General features: G+C 40.4%; 1 protein-coding gene across 1 annotated transcript; it reads left to right on the top strand.

The window, feature by feature from the left end:
• Positions 1–11,780: 11,780 nt before the first annotated feature.
• Positions 11,781–12,239, top strand: LOC116635249 (soma ferritin-like). The gene has a single exon (XM_032409176.1). The coding sequence runs from the start codon at positions 11,781–11,783 to the stop codon at positions 12,237–12,239; it is 459 nt and encodes a 152-aa protein (XP_032265067.1).
• The last annotated feature ends 9,429 nt before the right edge of the window (positions 12,240–21,668 follow it).

The following is a 21,668-nucleotide window of genomic DNA, read 5'->3' as shown; positions in this document are numbered from 1 at the left end:
CCTGAAAAAAAGGATGAAGTCATTCTCAAGCCATAGGGCTTGAGAAATTCAAAGCCTGCTGTAAAGGGGAAAGAAAGATACTGGGCAAGCTTCTGAGAAGCATCGCTTATGCAAGGGAAGAGTGTTCGTAGGCAAAGTACAAGTCATAGGACTCACAGGTTTTCTTTTCCTGTTTGATGGAGTCTACTTTGTCTTCCTGGATTGAGACTGGACTGGATATGTGAAGGTGAGGGATAGAAGCTGGACTTGGGCATGAGGGGACAGAGGCTGGGCTTGGATTAGGGGATAGAGAATGGGCTTGTGGGGGTTGAGAGTGGGGAGCTGTTATTTCCAGAATTGCTCTTCATGTCATTTAGGGAAGAACAGGATGAGAAAGCTTTCTGCTATGCCTTTGATCCCATATCCCTGGATTCTGAAAGGATTATCCCAAAGTCAGCCCCATTACAGTAGAATCATCTTCAAGCCTAAGTTGTGTATGTGAAGGATGAACCAAATACTATTCAAGGGGTGAGTGCATAGCACCTCATGTGTGCAGGCCTGTGTTAGAGCTAGGGGAGTCTAGTGCTTGGGTGGGGTGGTCCTGTTCAACCATGCTCTTCAGCCTCTTCCTTTGTTTCCTCTGCTCATTTGGCAATTCTCAGATAGTGGTGGGTGTTTTCTTTCCTCTGGGGTTGTAACAGCTGCCTCCATTGTTGCCTGCTACCAAAGTCCAGACAACATGAGTTAGTCTATAGCTATTGATAAAGGCATTCTAGCCAATCTCCCACTCAATCTGCCCATGCACTTCATGTCATTCGTATAGTTACAATTCCTTATATGTTCTTGCTCAAAACCTAACAGTAATGTTAGTCAACCTTTACTGTGAGTTTATTATGTATCAGGCACTATTATAACCACTTATTATCTATTCACTCATTTAAAAAAAATGGGACCTTCCAATGTCTCTTCGTTGTCTACAAAATAAAAAATATTCCATTTAGCAGAGTATCCAAAACTCTGTGTGATCTGAAACATGTTCACTTTCCTGGTCTTTTCCCACCTATCCTATATTTCAGACACATAGAAGTTCTCTCCTTCCAATGTTTTGCATTTTCTAGCCTTTGAATTTACTCACTCTGCCAATTCCACTTGAAAAATCTGTCCCCCCTTCTCCTGTCCCCACCAAAACCACTATCAAATGTCAAGCTCTCCATAGAGCCTTTGGCAATAACCCCAAATGAAAATACGTTTCTCTCCTCTGTGAATCCAACAACACTTGCTTGACCTTCTGATTGCTAAGCAATTAGAACTGATATTCCCACTATACACAGACTCATTTAATTTAGCACTTAGCCACGTAGGTGCATGTTCATTGTCAGGGGTATAAAGATGAATAAGGCATGGTCCCTGACCTCAAGAAGTGTATGGTCTAATGTGAGAGAAAGTACAGGTCACAATGTGAAAGAGTTGTATACATTGGGATGACATACAGCTGCAGAAGGACAAAACTAGGGGTGACTGATTGAAATACTCCCAGAGCACCCTTAACAGTGGAGGGAGGGCTGACAAAGAAGAGAGGGATATCAGCACATAGACACAAGAGGGAGGGTGTTTAAAAGAAGGCCCACCAAGCAAAGGTATGGGGTATGTCAAATTTCATATGATGCTTAGAAAATCTTGAGTGATGTGAGAATGTTTTGAGAAGACATACTTATGCTTAAGAGCACGGATGGTGGGGTAAATAAAATCTGGATTCAAATTCCAGCTTTATGACCTAGGAGCTGTTTGACATGGAGCCAGTTACTTTCTTTGATCCCAACTTTCCTCATCTATAACATGAGGAAACAGTAATGTTCATGCTTAGGTAGAGATTCAATAGGAGAATGTATGTCCATACTTAGAACAGTGCCTCACACATAGTGGAGGGCTTAACAAATTGAAGTTTTGGAGTTTTTATCTTTTGTACCTTTTGCCTAATGCTTTAAGGAGGATGATGTCAGTGCTCAGAGGCTCTCCAGATCCTCTCAGATAAGTATTTGACCATGGTGTATGCCATCTCTGGTTTCCATGGATTTTCCAGGGCCAGAACCTGGGGCTATTCCTCACAGAACTCATTTCAGGCTGCTGGAAACACATGTTCAGCAGGTGCAGAGAGCAGGAACTGCCCCACTAGGGTGGCAGCTAATCAATGATTGGCCGGTGCAAAAGTTTACATCAAGTTAAGACAGTGCTGCCAGGTGGCACAACTGACCCTCCAGCTTCCCCTGAGGGCTCAGGCTGGAGCTCCCCTCTGTGCATGTTGCCTGAGACCACCCCCTGCTTGGTTTACTCTCTTCCCTGCCCTGTCTCCCCCTTCCTTTACTCATCTCTCTGGCATACATCCTTAATGAACTACTTGCACATGGAGCCTCATCTCAAGATTTAATACCAGGAACCTAATATAAGATGTGTGTCCCTCACCCTACTTCCCAATTTCACTTCTGGCTTCCAGCAACCCCAATCAGGCTGTGGGAGTAGCAGCAAAACTAGATCTAAGAGAGGTGGAATGGACAATACGTGGTGCCAGGAATTGTGAGAACTGAGGAAGTGAACTGGGAGCCAATGGATACTCTAGGAGATTACACTGCTGAGATGTTCTATCCATCTAATGGGAAGTAATCAATGCTTTAGGGCAAATCCATTCCCCAACCTCAGCACCATTAAAACATTATTTGCTGAAAGCACTGAGCTGTGTGCACTTGATGTTCTCTCCAAAGGGCCAGTTTGCTTGGTTCAGAGCAGACAGTGGGCTGGCTGTTCCAAGTACGTGCTGGACACATGTCCACTACCCAGCCAGAACTACATAGTTTTAACGCATGGGTGCTTGGGACACTAGGCCATCCTGGCTACTCTCAGCACTTTTTCTGTCTGTCTTCTCTTCACAGGGCTCCAGTGCCCATCAGTTTAACTTAATCTTACTATTAATTCATTGTGCCATAATCAGCCTCATCCCCAGGAACTCCACCAATCAATTAGAGATCCAAACCAATGTTGCTTTCCAAGTAAATCCCTGTGAATCCAGAATAAATACCAGTACAGGTTAAATTTGTAACCTCAGTAATTCTTACCACCATAAACTATAACAAAAAGGGCAGTTGTCATATTCCAGATATCTGTCTCTAAACATGTTGCTGGCTGATGTGAAAATCCCAAATTCAGCCAACTCTTCCAGTCCCTGGATGGTGAATTCCTCTTAAAAATGGTAATTTCCTTAAAGGTTAGCAAGCAGGAAGGGCTTCTTAAGTTTAACTAATTAGATTCATTTTCAAGTTTACACACACACACACACACACACACCATCTCAAGACACAAAATATCATCAGTGAATCAGCATGAAAGCTTATGCTCTTTATTTGACAGTACAATATCTCAAGTAAATAAAACAAGTTCTCTGCATTTTAAACAAACTATAACTTGATTTTTAGAGAATCAGAAAAGTGCACTTTGGCTGGAAAGAAAATATGTTTTCTTTGGCTAAGCCTGGATCATTTAAATAAGCATATTTGTAAATTCTGTAAACGAAACCATAAAGTGTATTGACCAGCAAGCCAAATGTCCCCAATGCTTTAGAAAGTGGACATTTTGGGCAGCACCAGTTAGTACTAAATGAACCACCAATGTCACTGGTTAATCTATCACCATTAGTGTCCAGGTAGTGGGGCTCCCATCATGTCTCTGCCATGTCATAGCAAAAGGAACAAGAAAGGCCACCAGAAGTACCACATTCAGAGGAACTATGGATAACTTAACAGTGTCTATTTTTAAGGCTGTTTACAACTTATTCATTTTGTCAAGGCCAATACCTATCCTTGAACCACTGGGTATTAAGAGACATGGGAAACCAAAGCCATTTCTAGGAAATAGTCATAGCTCATAGGTGGGAGCACAGGAAACCTGGTTTATAACCTTTGTTCAACCAGGGTATCCTGAGGGAATTTAGAGACTTCCTGTATCCTTTGGCTTTACAGATATTAATTAAATATGCTGATAGACGCTAATTTCTGAGCTTGGGTGAGAGATGGGCAGGGTCTTCAAACAGAGCCATATATACAGCTGAGCTCACCTGCTGCATTCACTAAATGGAGAAATTAGTTCTATGAAAAACTGTATGTTACTAAGCCCCATGCACAGTGGAGCAGGAAATGTCTGTATTAACTTTGTGTTCATCTTAAGCAAACCATAGAGCTCCTGTTCTCCTGCCATAGTGCTGAAGATGTGAGGAGATCTGAAGATTGAAAAGAGCTCTGACATATGAAGTGGTGCGTTGCCTCTATTTTCAAAACCTATAGTTGGGATCTACCTCATCGATCTTCTCCTCCCTCCTGCCAGTCCCGAAAGTGCACAATCATGCTCTAAAGAGGAGATGGCAAACTCTAGCCCATGAATTGAATCTGGCCCACCACCTGTTTTGGTAAATAAAGTTTTATTGAATCTTGGCCATGCTCATTCATTTACGTATTGTCTGTAGTCACTTTCATGCTACAACAGGAGAGTCGAATAGTTCCAATTGAGACCAAATGACCACCACAGCCTAAAATATCTGGTAATTTATGGAAAACGTTTGCCAACCTTTGCTCTAGCACATGTCATTAAAGGAAAGAAAAAAAAGATATCTCTTATATCACTAAGTCAAGAGAAAATGTCTCAATACATTGAGAAATAGTAATAAAAATGTATTATTTAGAAATTTAAGGGAACAACAAGAATAAGAAAAAGAGTTAAAAGTGGTTGCCTCTTAGGTAGGGTCAGGGCACTATTGGGTTTTTTAAAAATCTAAGTTTAAGAATTAAATTTTTCAAAATAAGAATATATAATACTTTGATAAACAAACAAGCAAACAAACATGTAAAACCAGAAACAACCACAACACTCTTCCCTTTACTCCACCTTTCTCTGTAGGTACTACCCCCTTTCTCTCCTTTCATACCACAATTTCTTGAAGGACTTCTCCATACTTGCGGCTCCTTATAGTTCTTCATTCTTCAATTAAGTAAAATCTGGCTGCTGCTCCCTCAGTCTAAGGAAACTGTTTTTGTCAATACTATCAACATCCTCCATGTTGCCAAATCAAATGAATGTCTTCCCCATCTTCTTATCTGATTCTCAGTAGCACCCAACACTGTCCATTCTTCCTTCTGTCTTGAAATAATCTATATTTAGCCTCTTAATTTTCCTCTCCCTCATAAACTGTCCCTTCCCACTGTTCTATGCCAGCTATTCTGTGCCACCTCAATCTTTTTGAATCACCTTGTCTCAGGGCTCAGGCTAGCACACTCTACCTCCCTATCAACACTCTCCCCTCATGAGATCTTATCCAATCCCATGAATCCAGCCCAAATCTTTCCCTTCCCCACTTATCTGACATTCTACCAGGTTTTGTAATACTTATTTCAAATTTATTATGACTAAGACCAGAGCTCTTGATAACTTCCTAGAGCCCTCACCCCAAGGCTCCTTCCACCGTGGTTTGCTTCATTTATTAAATTGCACTCCCTGGTAGCTCAAACCCCAACTCCAGGAGTTATTCTTGATACCCTCCTTTTTTTTTTCACTCTGTCCTTGAATCAATCACTAAATTCTAACCACTTTGCCTTCAAAATATATCTCTAATCATCTGTTCTCCTGTCTTCAAGACCACAGCCAGCATCTCAGTTCAACTAACCATCATGTCTTACCTGGTCCATGTCAATGGTTCCTAAGGGCTCTGTCAGCCACGATGCCTGCCCCACCACTACTCATTCACCACACAGTAGCCAGAAAGATCTTTTGAAAATAAACCAGATTGTCTTTAACACACACTCCAATGACTTCCGACTGCTCACACAATAAATTCCAAACCCTTTATCATAGTCTACAAGGCCCTCTGAGATCCACCTCCTGCTTCCTACTCCCACTTCACTTCAACCTTCTTCCCACTCATTGTGCTCCAGTCTCACTGGCCTGCTTCCAGTTCTGTGAACACTTCAAACCTTGTTCTGCTGCCAAGATTTGTACTTTCCCTTCCTGGAATGCTTTTCCCCAACATGACACAGGGTTGCTCCTCATTCTGGCCCCAAACAAGATTGTATTCTGACTGAAACTAATGGGGCAGTGTGGGGACCATGTAGCAAATCAATCCAAAGCTTAGGGTCTCATGACAGCAATTTACTGTTTTTCATAATTTTGTAGGATTTCAGGCAGGTCCCAGCTGGGTGGTTTTTCTGCTCCATATGATATTAATTGGAGCCACCTACTCAGCCTCATTCGGCTGGCTGCATGGAGAGATGCAAGAGCACTTCATTCCCACATCAATCCCAGGTCATCCCTGAAGTATAGCCTGGGGCATACTTGCCAAATATTCCCATCAAATGTTCGCTCAGAAGAGTCTTAGGCCAGGGAAATTACTATAACCACATTACTAGCACTTAACACAGATAGGGAACTAGAAAAAAGTCAATTTAAGTGGATTAAAATAATATCTTTTTCCAAATAAACATGTATGTTTATAATACACATAGTAATATATATTTCTGAATAAATAAATATGTCAGATTTAGAGACAGGCAAATTGCCTGCCCTTGCACCACTATTAACCAGCCCCAGTTGCTCTGTCTCTATAGCACCTCTGGCTCTCTCCTGGAAACAGGTTGATTAAAAATGATTACACAAGGTAGAGATGCCAGGCACGTTTGAGACTCTAGCAGTGGGCACATCTCCAACTTCTTCCGCCAAATATTCCCATCAAATGCTCAGATTATCTCTGTATATTAGCTCATGGCCTTTCTGCCTAGAAACTGGCCCAGGTCCACTTTGTGATGTCCAACACTTACTTCTAGACATGTGTTCTGATTTTATGTTCCCCTAGTTTCCCCACTTTGTACCAGGTACTGCCATCATAACTATTTTGTACTTTTGAAGTTATTCCGTATTTTGTTCATTGAGGAGCAGATTCAGTCTTTCATTTTGATCAACTATACATAGACCCTGACACTAAGTGAAATGCCTAGAATTCTGACATCCCTTGGGAACATCAAAATACTGCATGTTGGACTCCCTATCACTGCTGGAAACATCACCTGCCATATACTCCTGTCTCCTTTGTTGCTCCATTCTACCACTCAGTAGGGCTGCCTCTCATATTTTGAGGCTGGTTCTTCTCCCCAATACGTGTCCCATGCCAGTGGATGAATCTAGACCCAAGCCTTTTCTTAGTGTGTCCCATTGTGATGTGATGAACCTAATCAAGACTGGCCACATTCTGACAAATAGTAGGTTTGCAGCGTATTCTCCAGTATTTTTTTTCAATATGATGGTATTGACTACCTGGATACTTTGAATTTGTTTGATTGCCTGTGGCCTCTAGTCTGATTTTTCAAACTTGGCCACCTATTGTCTAAAATTTACATTGATCTGGGGGAGGTAAAGTAAGCAGGGGGATGGGAATCTAAGATGCCAAAATAAGGTTTTAGAGAGGAGCTCAGTACAATACTCATGACTATGGGAGTAACCCAGGAATCAACAAAGCCAAAAATAGTATAGGTCAACCGAACTACCCAAATAAGAAGAACTAATAAAATAGTCGAATCCAGAAGAGGCAAAGATGAAGTTGAAAGTCTTGCAGAAATACATGGCAGGTCCATCATCAAAGGCCTTGGCCTATTTATAGTACAATGATGTGGATCTATTCAGTCCGGAGATATATATTAGCAGTATCATTACTAATACTAATGAATTTCCTCTGACTTTATGCAAAGAGATAATATGGTATTAGAAAAGGAATGTGAGGGGTACCTGGGTGTCTCAGTTGGTTAAGCCTTGGAATCTTGATTTCTGCTCAGGTTGTGATCTCAGGGTTGTGAGACTGAGCCCCACATAGGGTTCCATATTCAGTGTTGAGTCTGCTTTAGACTTTCTCTGCCCCTCCCCGCCCTGTGCATGTGTGTGATGCATGTGCTCTCTCCCTCAAATAAATAAAAAAAATAATTCTTTAAAAAAAAAAGGAATGTGAGCTTTATAATCAGATAGACTTGTATATATTGCTTATTATTTCTTAGGGGTTAAGATAATCTCTAATGTTAGATGGTGATTAGCACTTTGTAGAGACTACATAAATTGCAATGACCACTATGCAATAAACTCTAATCTTCTTGAAGCAGAGACAAGTCTCACTTGGCTTATGTCCCAGTGTGTGTCAAATACTTAGCACACAGTAGGTGTTAACACATGTCAAATGAAAAATGTACTTGAGAGAACTTGGCCAAGGAAGGGTGAACTCTGTTTTTATTTCAATTCACATCTCTTTCATATAATTTTTCATAGTGGACATTCAGTCCTCTTTACAACTTCCCTCTCTCTTGACATTTAATTTGGGCTTGCTCTGATCCAGTCTTTGGAAATGGACACATCCAGTTTGTTCTTGGTTCTTAGAACCTCATTGTGATGTTCATAAACCAAGATTATGTTTATTTGGGGATAAAATATTTTTCTTGTAAAACCTATCATTTATTCCATTCACTATATTTTCAGTTGCCTTAATTATGCTTAATTAAGGACAATGACTCATCAAGATCTGACCCACCGACAACCTATCCTGCTTCCCTTTCTTATAATTGGTCTCCAAAATCAGTTAGTGTTCTAGTCCAGTACTTCTCAAACCTGTGTCAGAATCATTCAGAGATCTGGGGGAAAACCCAGATTGCAGGGTCCCACTTCCATTCTCATTCAGGCAGTCTGGATCAGGGTCTGATAATTAGCATTGCTTCTAAGTTCCCAGATGTTGATGCTGATGTTGCTGGTCCCTGGGCCACACTTTGACTAGAACTATGCTTGCCCTACGGTATTATCCAACATTCCCCCAACACATAAGCCTATCTACAGTGCCAAATCTTTGATTTTTCTCTTCTATGTGCCTAGAATATGCTTCCCTAGCCTATTGTTCAGGAAATTTCTTTTGGGATCAAATTTAATGTTATCTCCTTGGCAATACTTTCTCTGTCCCATCTTTTATCCCTAAAGACTCAGTCCTTCTTCATTAGCTTTCTCCCTTATCCCTTTCACCCGAACGCCTTTCCTCATTGTGTTTCAGTTTGCTTTTGTGCATCTGTTTTTCCCACTAGATTGTGAGTTCACAGAAGTCAGAGACTATATTTTTCTAAAGCCACATGTCTTTCTCACTGGCAGAGTTTTGTATACAAAGACATTTGTTACATATTTGTTCTTGATTAAATTATCACTCCTATTTCTTCCTTCCTTAAGTTAAACTGTAATTGCATTGCAGCTTCATACCAGAGGTTTTGTTCATTTTTTTTTCTTTTTAAAAATATTATACACCAGATGGCACCGGAAGGCTTTAGTTTAATGCTCTAGGGACCTTGGGGGTATTAGGTAACTGCTGTGCACAACAAGGATCACAAGATGACAAGAAGCATCGGCACAGCCTAACAACTACAATCCCCTTTAAAATCCAGTGTTGTCCTCAGAGACAGGCAGGCCAGTCATTAGTTCAAAACATCATCAACACACTTTCTAAATAGGAAGGATGTAGCCTCCATGTAATGGAAGGAAATTGGACCAGTGAGACTGTTCACCTGACCTACCTGAGCTTCATTTAAAGTCGGAACCAATCAAAGCTTGTAACTTAGCTTGAGATTCATGGGGAGTTAAAAAAAAAAAAAAAAAGAATGTCTCAGGGGTGGTAAAAGCCTCTGATTTACTACTTCTGATTCCTTGAACTATTACATTAAGGAGATCTCAGCATACCACCATAAAGAAAAAGGATGGTTCCCGCAAATAGTTTCATTTGTTTGGTTTAAATTTCTCATTTAAGCATTAGCATTTCTAGACGGAAGCAAGGAAGGGTTATAGGGAGCTAGGGGACAATCATGCATATTAGTCTTACATAATCATGTATCCTTTCTTACAAAGGATGAGTCATAATATCCTGTAAGCCTGTGTTTTTGTGAGAACACCTGCCCAAGACTGATGGCAACATTTACCAGCAAGGATCCACTGAACTAGATACTGTCGCATAATTAAGCCCCACATCCAGGAAGTTTAGTACTATTGGCTTAGCCAACGTCTAGAGTGATTGTCTAAAAGATTAGTAGAGCCTATGTTCAAAAGGCACCAGGCACTGGGGGACCGGTATCTACTTAATAGAGATTGTAAAGATAAGAGTTCAATATGAGGTCAAATTGTCTATGAAAGTCAGCCCTACGATGACCTTACTTGCTTTTGCAAGTTTAATGAAATTATGGATATTTATTTTATACTGCACATTATTATCAAATACAACTTTATTTTTTTGTTCAAATTGTTCCACTATTTGGCCATCGGGACCTCTTTCAGTTGGCTCCTATGACCCTTTGACATACCTCTATAGTTGGAGGTTTGTTGTTGTTGTTATTGTTGTTATTGCTGTTGTTGTTTGTTTTAGCACTTCCTTATTTGCTGGCCCTACAAGATTCTCTAGGCTGTGTTGTATATTTCCTGTCTCAGTCCTAGAGTCAGCCATTTTCCAAGGAGCCCTTGTTCCCTTCATTGGTGAGTGGTATTAAAAATTAAGATATGGGTTCCAGGTGTGCTTGTTGCTGCTGGGGTCTTATTGTTTCAGGTCTTCTTAGCTGACAGAGCAAGGAAATATATGTGTATATACTAACTTGCACATATACACATCTTTGTAAGGATTTCTATATGGAAACATCTCCATCTGTATTAAGCTAAGCATGAGTTCTTACTGATGCCTCCCACTCTAATTCATTATTACTTGGATCACTTTGCTTTTCTGTAGATTGCCAATCCAATAGTGAGAAACCTGGCTTCTACCATCTGCCATTAATTTATTTAGTCAAGTTCCAAAATATGTGTATAGTAGTTTCAGAGTTTTTAGCCTGTATAGCCATGGGAAGCAACTTCATCAACTAGAGGACGGTGTTTATAAATAGTCACCTTTGCCTTTCATCTTAACAGTCTCTACTCATTTCCAGGGTGACTTAGTTTTTTCCCTTACTCTCTTTATACAGATTCTTTTGTAAAAATTCTGCCTTCCATACTTGGGTCCTCAACCTCCTAAATGATCATCTATCAGTGATCCTTTAATTATAACCTCCTTTAATTTCATCTATCAGTGTTTACTCTTTGTGCCATAAACTTCTATGGATATTGGCAAATGCATAGAGTCATGTATCTACAATTATGATATGATAAAAAACAGTTTTACTTGCCTAAAAAAAATCTGTGCTTCACATATTCAATTCTTTTCCCATCCAGAATCCTGGAAATTACTAATCTGTTTACCTCATTCATAGTTGTACCTATCTAGAATGTCATACAATTGTAACAATATAGTATTTCACTTTTTTTCAGACTGGTTTCTTTAACTTAGTAACACATTTAATATTACCCAGGTCATTGTGTGGCTTTGATAGATCATTTCTTTTTATTGCTGGATAGTTTTCCATTGTAAGGATATAACACAATTTGTTTATAGATTTGTATATAGAAGAACATATCAGTTGCTTCCAGTTTCTGGTAATTATAAATAAAGTTGCTATAAACATTGCATGCACATTGTGTCTGTATATGAGTTTTCAAATTATCAAATACTTGGGAGTATGGTTGCTGGGTCATACAATAAGATTATGTTTAGCAATAGCGCCTTTTATGCCCGGTTTTCCCTAAAGCTGAGATGGCATCCCAGGCTCAGAAACCTCTCTGCGAGGCGTGTAGGGTTGCTGTTAATTATGTAGCATCTTATGAGCTACATAAGTGATGCTTATTTTACGATGACCTGTTACTATGATGAAGAGTCTGATGCACCTGTTTATGTCCCCTTTTTCCAAGACCAAGCAGAAGTGAAGAGAGCACATGCAAAGCAGTTCATAAAATATCTAAAAGAGCGTCAGAGTCAAATCTGCCTTCTGGTGACTAAGAGGCCTGACGTAGAGTACTGGGGAACTGACCTGCAAGCTATAGTGATTGCTCTGGAGGTGGAAAAAGAGTTACACAAGGACCTGCAAGAACTGAAGAGCTTGGCTTCTAAGAATAGTGAAACTGATCTCTTAGAATTCCTGATAAACTTCTTGGGTAAACAGAAAAGGAACATAAAGTATCTGGAATACCAGCATAGCTATCAGAAGGAATTAGAAAGGCTGACTGTGGAGGAAGGCACATCTGAAGAGCCTGCGGAAGCATCAGGCAGAGGCTTAACCTCTGAAGGCAACACAGCAAGTACTCCATTGTAGTAGTTCCCAAAGGCAGCTACTTAAGAATCTTGGTCTCTCTTTGACAGAAGACTGCTTTCCTTTTATTTTTATTTATTTATTTATTTTTAAAGATTTTATTTATTTATTTGACAGAGAGATAGCGAGAGCAGGAACACAAGCAGGGGGAGTGGGAGAGGGAGAAGCAGGCTTCCTGCCAAGCAGGGAGCCCGATGTGGGACTCGATCCCAGGACCCTGGGATCATGACCTGAGCCGAAGGCAGACGCTTAACGACTGAGCCACCCAGGCGCCCGATTTCCTTTTAATCTAGTATCCCAATCTTCATTGTTATGCATAGAAATAAATTTGGTTTTGCATTAAAAAAAAAATATTATGTTTAGCATTATAAGAAACTGCTAAACTATCTTCCAAAATGGCTGTACCATCCTGCATTCCCACCAGCAATAAATGAGAGGTCCTCTTCCTCCACATTTTTCCCAACAATTGGAGTTGTTAGTTTTTAATTAAAAAATTTTAGCCATTCTAATAAGTGGGTAGTGGTAAAATGGATACATTTTTAAAAGTAGATAAATACTTTATGGTTAGATTTTTCAAAAAAGTAATGTTCAAAGATTCATTGGAATTTTTTTAAATAAGAACTCTCCTAAGTGTATATTTCCCTGCTTATATAAAGAAATCATTAGTTTCTTGATGGGAGAAGGAGCATTCAAGTTATTTAGTAGTGCTTTGGTTCTTGTGCCAACATGATTGTCATCACCTGGGAGCTTGTTAGAAATGCAGAATCTTGGGCCTTAACCCAGACCTACTAGATCAGGATCTGCATAACAGGACCTCCAAGTAAATTTAGTATAAGAAAGTTTAAGAAGCATTGCTCAAGAATCATGATATCACAGATTCATAAAGGTGGAAGGGATCTGCCATTTGGCAGGTAAGGGAACTCTCCTAGACCTTTGTGTGCTGTGTGTGGTTTGTGTGTCCTTGTTTGTATGCAATACTCTGTTGCTAATCCTCTTGAGTACATACTTTCTCAAGGAAGGTGACAGTTTGCTCAAGGTTATGCAATCAATTATTCAAAAAGATAAAAAATAAGCCTAGTCTCATTACTCAGTAATGTAGAACAATATAAACTCAGTCTGAAATCATGGTGAAAGTCATTGGGAAAATTATACTTACATTACACAAATTCAATGTAAAGATGATTTACAAAGCCCATCAGTTGTGTAAGTGAGGCAAGCCAGCAGTCATTCCTGGCTGAGTATTCACTGAGCAGAACTGTGCTGTCACTCACATTAAGGTAAAGCACCTGGTCTCCGTTTGGCCTCCAGGAAAAGCTAAAAATAATAATAAGGAATCTTTTATTTACCAATACCAGCCATGGAGCTGTGAACTCTTAATCTTACAATAGCACTTAATCACCAGCTCACTAGAACATAAATAGCCCCCGGGGCCAGGGATTGATGTAAACATTCTAATGTGAGCTCATAGTAGCACAGTGGTTCAAACCTGTAGCTGCCACTGGAGAGAGGGGAGAGTTCAATCTCCCCCTTCCTCAGCTGGGAACAGGTACCCTCAAACAGTGCTGTCTTCTCAGCCCTAACTCCCATGTCTTGATGAGATTTGAGGTGCAACATCCAGGGACCTGCCCAACAACCTAAGGTGAGGATGCCCTCAGGGACACCCAGAATTCAACACTGTAATTTGAATCTGGGAAATAAAATCCAGGATCCTTGATACAAACAACATGACCCCCAAACTAGCCACTGGGGAGCTTGTTAGAAATGCAGACTCTGAATCAGAATCTGCATTTTAACCAAATAACCAGGTGATTCATATGCACATGACGTTTGCAGAGCACTGGTATGGAAGGAAATGCAGTAAGGGACAAGTATCCAGGTGAAGGGAAGGAAAAATTCTTCCTCTACCCTTCAAGGTCTTCTAGCTGGACTAAGAATTAAATTTACCTGAGACAGATAAACAGGAGGAAAAAAAAAAAAAAGTTTTGTTACGTGTGCAAGGAGGCCCAACAATGAAATTGAGACCTAAAGAATAGACCAGGGCAGGCAGTTTTTATACTTTTCAGACAAAGAGACAATAAATTTGTGCACAGTTGACAGGACAAAGAAAACTTGCGTTTAGGAGTTTTAATTAGTCAGGAATTCTAAACAGAATTTGGGCTGTGGTAGTACATTAGCAAAAAGTTACAAGGATTGTTTATATAGCTTTCTTGGTTCTAAATTTCCTATCTCTGGTGACAAGGATGTTTCTTTACCTCCTGGTACAGGGAAGGCGCCTTTCACATGGGGGGTTTATTCCTTGCTTTTAGGGGACAGAGGAGGGTCTCAGTGTCCTTCTTACACAGGCTGTCTCTTATATAACAGTTTTTAAATAGCCAATATGCCAAAGTGGCAAATTCTGGGGTAGCCTGCCCTTGGTCCCTACACAAGATATGCTTTGATGGTGAGTAACTTGTATTTCTACCCCATAAGCCTTATATTTGAGTGTCATTAATATAGACATAGATAGCAATATGTAAAGAACAGTTCTAAAACTAAAGGAAACACACATTATTTATAGGAATATAACTTAATTGCTAACACAAAGATCGCTATTGGAACTGTTAGTTAGGGATAAGGTCATCAGAGACCACAACGAGAAATTAAAACAAACTGCTTGCAGCTTGTTTGTTTTTCAACTTCGCCAGTCCTTGAGAAGTGCCCTGTTCCCGGGAAGTCCACCAAAGTTACTCAAGGGAGCAGATGTCTTGGAACAAAGAAAATCATAAATTTCCTGGGAAATTGCACAGTTAAACAAATGCCTTTTAAGTCCTGCTTAAAAGATTACAAAGTTTTGCTCAGTTCCTGTGACTGCTTCCAATTGCAAGAATAATTGACCAAAAGGTTCCTGGCTGGCAATGGAAAGCGGCCCTGTAGTTTGTGTTGGAGGCAACAGTGCTTTAAGAATTCTCTTCCTGTCTCCTTACTTGCCACAAGTAATAAAAACCACTTGCTTAAACCAAAAGACTTGGGCTGGTTTATTGGCTGATGCACCCCAGGCAGCAAGTCCTTGGCATTTGGTGACAGAATCAGATTTGGCTCCATCACTAAGCTTTAGCTTCTTAGGCCTAGCAGCTACTTCTTTGGGTTGCACAAATACATGACATGGTATAAAGCACGTAGCAGTGTCTCTCCCATGGAAGTACTGCATAAATATTATTAACAAAATTATTGTGTGAAGTGTCTCTTCTCCAAGAGTAGAACAATGGTTTCTAGTTTCACAATTTGTGTATATCTTCTGAAATTTTATTTATATAAATAAAAAAATGTATCATGGTGTAAGAACCTCCCACTTTTTTTTCTTTTGGTTGTTGTTGAAGTGGATTTGGGAGATTTGAGAATATATTGAATTCTTTTCACAGTTAACAAAGACTGGGAGTTTTAAGCAAAGATTGATTGTGGCATGGCTCAAAGGAAGATGGAGAACATCTGGACCTCATAAGAGGAAGCTGTCCACACATCTCCTGTGCCCTCTCCTGGGTTTTTCTGGCAGAAAGTGTTGCTTTGCCCTAGTGGGTTCCACTGAGTTTTGTTAACTCCCAAACTGTGTCCTTAAGCCTTCTGTCCCAGTCCCGGCTGCAAAAACACTTTAAAAACTGCTACAAGAACTGTGTTGGGGGATTATTAGGGGCTCCCCCTCCTATCCTCCACTTTAAGCTTTCACTCTTATTTGTCACCAAATTCTCCATTTGTTTTTAGTTTAGTTTTGTTTTGTTATTATTATGATGCAATTTAATGCTTCGGTATTAGACATGACTGGATTTAAGTCACGGTTCCTCCATTTGCTAGCTCTTTTATAGAGGGTAAGTTACTAAGACTCAGTAAGAGTCAGTTTCTTCATCTGTTAAATGGGGATGGCATCATCCTCTGAAGTTGTAAGGATGAACTAAAATTATGTACACAAACTGCATAGCTGAATGGTTCATGGAAAACGTTCAGTAAAGGGGAGCTTTGTTGTGAGGATTTGTTTCCTCCCTGAGGAAGCTGCCTTCTGAGCCATCCTCTAAAACCTCATTACATGACAACCCTGAGCCACTGATGCCCCATCTTAGTCTGAGATTGGCCACCAGGATGCAGCACCTGGCCCTGACCTCAGAGCCTTGGGGACGTGCTTCTGGGTACAGTTGGTTTGAAGTGTGTGTATGGGTTCCTTCAAGAATATTTACAAAATTGTTAACCTTGGGGACAAAAGTAGGAAGTGAGAACTATATAGCTGAAAATATTCAAGATTTTAGAATAGCACTTTTAGCATTAAGCATTAAAAGTCACTGCCCATGTTTGTGGACAAATGTTAAGTTGAGGAAAGCTTTAGTTACCAGTCTATTTCAAAAAGAAAACTAAGGCATTTGAGCAAGTAGGCATATTTAAGGAGCAATCCGGGGAGTAATTAATCCAAACAGAAGTAAGCCCCAGCTTTTGAAGGAGCGGCTTTAGAGTTGATGGCCTATTGAAAAGATTGTTAATTAGAAATATAATTTGTTCTCTGCACCTCACCTTTCCCAGCACATAGCTTCTAAACTCTTGGGATTTCCAAAGTGATAAGTGTCTTATTGTATATAAATGAGATGACTTGTGGCTGGCACTCCTGGTCAACCTCAGGATGGGGCCTGGTTACCAGGTTAATTAACCAAGTAATTAGAGGGTTGGAACTTTCAACCCCTCCTTCTCCACACACCATCCCTATACCCCCAACCCTGTACTCCAGACCTTCAGGTTCATGGAGAGTGGCTAGAAATTGGGCTCAATCACCGATAGCCAATGATTTAATCAATCATGCCTATGTAATGAATCCTCCATAAAAATCCTACTCAAAGGGGTTTGGCACTTCCTGGTTGGTGAGGATGAGGAGGTATTAGGGGGGTAGCAAAATTGGAGAGTATGAAGCCCCACATCCTTTCCCACATACCTTTCCATATGCATCTCTTCCATCTGGCTGTTCCTGAGTTGTATGTTTTTATAACAAACCAATAATCTAGTCAGTAAACTGTTTTCCTGAGTTCTGGGAGTCACTCTGGCAAATTAATGAAACTGAGGAAGAAATTGTGGAACCTCCTGATTTGCAGCCAAGTCAGATGGAAGTTGTGAGTAACCTGAGGACCCACTCCTTGAGATTGGTGTCTAAGTGTGTAAGGGAAGAGCAGTCTTGTAGAACCGAGCCCTCAACCTTAACCTGTGGGATCTGACACTAACTTCAGGTGGATAGTGTCAGATTTGAATAGTAGGACCCAGCTGATGTCTATAAAGAATTAGAGAACTGCTCGGAATGGGAAAAAATTCCCATAAGGTAGTATAGAAGCGTTCTGTGGGTAGAGTTGAGAGAGTAAAGGAAGAAACAGAGGGCTTTCTTTTAGTTGCTATCAGTGTGCAGAGGAATTAGAGAATAGAGTTTTTCTATTCAAAAGGTCAATCTCTATTTTTGATGATAGGAGCCAGGGAAAAAGTACTACAAGAATGGCCCCGTGTCACATGCTGAATTGTAGTGGTCAGCTGAGCTTTCCTGTTCATTGGATGATGTTCCCTAATCCAATCTTACATCATGGCCTTTCCTTACATGAGCTATTTTGGTAGAGATAGAGCAGGAGCCCAGGCTTGTGGGGAGAGGATTCCTGACCCTCTACCCATCCTTGGTCACATCCATTGATACAGGACACATCTGAGTATCCTAGCTTGATACCAGGGGATTGTGAGCCAAAGGAAGCAGTAACACCTCTTCTGCACATACATGCCTGATTGAATCAGATGTCTGTTTTAGAAGCATAACTGCTTAACCAGGAGTGATTTGGGAGGAGAGGAAATATAATTTTCTAAAGTTGAAAGAGCCAGACTTTTCTTTTTTTCTTTTTTAAGATTTTATTAATTTATTTGATAGAGATAGAGAGAGGGAGAACACAAGCAAGTGGAGTGGCAAGCAGAGAGGGAGAAGCAGGCTCCCCGCTGAGGAAGGAGCCTGATGTGGGGCTTGATCCCAGGACCCTGGGATCATGACCTGAGCCGAAGGCAGACGCTTAACCGACTGAACCACCCAGGTGCCCCCGAAAGAGCCAGACTTTTCTGTTATGTCCACATGGTGTCCTGAGCCTAATTCCACAGGAAGTGACCACAGTGGCATCCTGGGATGCCCCATTGGCTAATACTGACATATGTGACAGAGTAGCCAGCAATACCAGTATGTGAAATGACTTCTCAATTATTTTGTGGTGTTCACCCAAAATCTCTTTGGACACCGTATCTCTTTGGCCTGTATCATCTGGCTGCTGTTTAAATTTCCTGACCATCAGGCTAAAGACCACACTCTCTTACTCTTCTGGTCATGTGCTTTTTCAATGGGAATAATTAGTCTGTTTGAAATAAAGTAATATAAAGAATTTTAATAATGCCTGCTTGATGACCAAACTAATATTCTGTGAACTAATATTACTCTGTATCTCAGCACACTTTAAAGCTTATTTTCTTTCCAGCACATGGAATAGTTATAATACAGTGTAAAATCTTGGGAAACACTTCCTGCTCTGAATACAGATGAATAAAATACTACTGTCCATTCCTGAGAGCCAGAACACACATTATTTAAGTAGAACCCTTTCCTGGCATGACATTGGTAGTGATGGAGTTTTCCCATGCTGCTGTGCTGATCAGAATCCAGGAATCAGGGGTCATGACTTACTATTCCAAATCCTACAGGTTGTCATCTTATAAATACTGTAACACTGCCCACTGTTGATGGACAACTCTGTCACCTTCCCTTCCAACACCACCAACAAGTAAAATACGACAGACCTCTCCAGATCTAAACCCCTCCCCAGTTGGGCTATTCAGGATCACTGTTCTCTTTCCTTTGATGATAAAGTATTTGTACCATCATCCTTTTATTATTTGAACTTGGGATTTCACATCTGAGTTTTCATTCTAGTTCCACTTTATACTATGTGACATTAAACAAGTGGCCTAACTACTTTTGTCCTCAGTTTCCCTCTGTGTAGGTTAAGGTATAGCAGAGTGTCTGCAGAGATAACTGCCAATAATTCCACCCATCCCTGAACACACACACACACACACACACATACACACACACACATGCCATTCTTTGCTTCAAGAAATAGAGTCTATTTCCCCTTGCCTTGAATCTGGCCTTTGAGTTGTCTTTTCCAAAAGGATTCAACAGAGTTCATGCTGTGTCATTAAGCACCTGTGAAAGAGCTACAGAAAAACATGGTCAACATTCAACATTGAAAAGAGCTTTGTCTTCAGACTGTGGATAATTCTGACTCATCTGTTTATTGGTTGCATGAAGATCAGTGATGCAATCACTCTGGAGTCCATTTTCTCATCATAAAATGGGGTCACTGTATTGGACCTCCCTGGGGCATTGTGAACTGGCCAGCACAGTGTCTGGCACTTAGCCCATAGTAAAAAAATAATAGCTACTAATATAATTATTAAAACATGCACCTCATCTCCTGGTTTCCTTCTCCTTCCCTGCCCTTAGTACTGTGGAGGGTGCCAGTAATTTATATAAAAGTTCCTGATGTCTTAAAGTAGTATAATATAAAGTATTAGTCATAGTACTACTAATTCTCTTCAATTCAAACCTCTTCTCAGTTTAGAAGGGCTTCTATATTTACTATTTGATTTTTTAAAATTCTTAGTAATTCGTGAGAATAGCATTGGCTTCATGCGTCAGCCTTTGCAGCATAACAAATCAGTTCAAACTCAGTAGCCCAAGGCAACACCATTTTATTGTTTATAATTCTGTGATTTGGGAATGTGGGCTCAGAGTTCAGAGCACGTTAACTGAGATGCTTGAAACACAGCTAAAGGATGTTGACCTGGCATCACCAAGGTCAGTAGATCCAAGATGGCCTCACTCACATGCCCGGGCTTTGGTCTTAGCTGTCAACTGGGTGTCTCGGTTCCCCCCACATGGTCACTCTCCCTCCAACAGGATAGTCTGGGTTCCAGAAGGACACAAGCAGAAGCTGTCAGGCTTCTTCAGGTTCAGGCTGGGGACTCGCTGCTTTCCTGTGCTGTTGGTTTCTGAAGCTAGGAGGAAGGAAGCAGGAAGCAATGCCTCAAGCATGGCTCCCTCTATTTATTGCCTTGTTTGTGCTGTTGCTGAGCAGGCCCTCGCTTGTCCCTTTCAGGTACCTTGGTGGGACTAGGGGCTGAGGAGGTCCAGAGGTTCTGAGGGGCACAGACAGTGCAGCTTTTGGCTGTGTATGCAGGTGCTTTCTTCTCAACAGAGCAATACACGTTAAACCTTCTCCACAGGTGCAGAAACAGATATTCAAGAATAAAAGTACTGTAGTGAGTGGACAGAAAGAGAACAAGCTTCAAGTTTTCTGACTTTCCCATCCCCACAAAGAAAATTCACACCACTTTTCATTTACCCATGTCTTAAGCAGCCTGAGCTTAACTGTGGACTATGATGGGAACCATCTGGAATACCGGAAACATAATAAGGAACCCGCTGTGATGCATGCAGATGTGTGGACGCTGATCTCTACAAGCAGATGAAGCAGATCCCATTCTGCTGGCCAAGGAACTCAGGAAAATCAGTAGATGATCTGGATATTTTGTTTGTCTGAACATTGCCTGTTTGGACAGCCTCTGAACATAATTTGAAACAGAAAGACAAAGTGAAAAAAAAAAAAAACAAGCTATTATCTGTTGCATCTGATCAATAACCACTAAGAAGTTTTTGGAGATACCAAACATCTCTTTCCCTGGTAGTATTGTTTCTGTGTGAATTACGAGGATATATATCTTCTTTTTTTCTTGTATTTTGCCTTCGTGGCAAGCCTAATGTTTGTTATATTTTATAAATATTATTAGTTCCAATATCTTTAGAAACATTATAATCTGAAAATAATTTATGAAAGATCTTCATCAATATTTATAATCAAGGTATTCATGCATTAGTAAGCGTGAAAGAGGATATCATTTTCATGACTTAGTCTCCTTGGATTTGAATTTCATTACCTTGTAAAATTCACACCTTTAGCCTTGCACTCTATGTTTAATTCTTCCTTAGTAAAAGCCGGCATCCATTTTTAAAATCTCCCACAGAGTAGTGTTCAGATTTCTTTTTCAACTCCTTTGTGTTCAATGTTAGTTATGGGGAAACATTCAGACACAAAACAAAAACAAGACATTTTCATTCATCATGCATTTTAGAAAATCCATTTTGAACTTCTATTCTCTATTGCCAGCATTTCCTGAGGTAAATTTATTCTGTATGCTCCTTGGTCTGAAATAGCTTATCCCCTCCAAACATCTGCCAATATTCAAATTCATGCTGGGAGAGAATATTTTGGAAGCAGGTGTACAAGAAGAGAACTTTTCCTTTCTTCCCTTCTAGGTTCTTTGGATAGTCTAATAATTAAATTGACATAAGAC

Source organism: Phoca vitulina, unplaced genomic scaffold, assembly GCF_004348235.1.
Source record: "Phoca vitulina isolate PV1807 unplaced genomic scaffold, GSC_HSeal_1.0 scaffold10, whole genome shotgun sequence".
Taxonomy (NCBI): Eukaryota; Metazoa; Chordata; class Mammalia; order Carnivora; family Phocidae; genus Phoca; species Phoca vitulina.
This window is presented reverse-complemented; position numbering and strand designations above follow the sequence as displayed.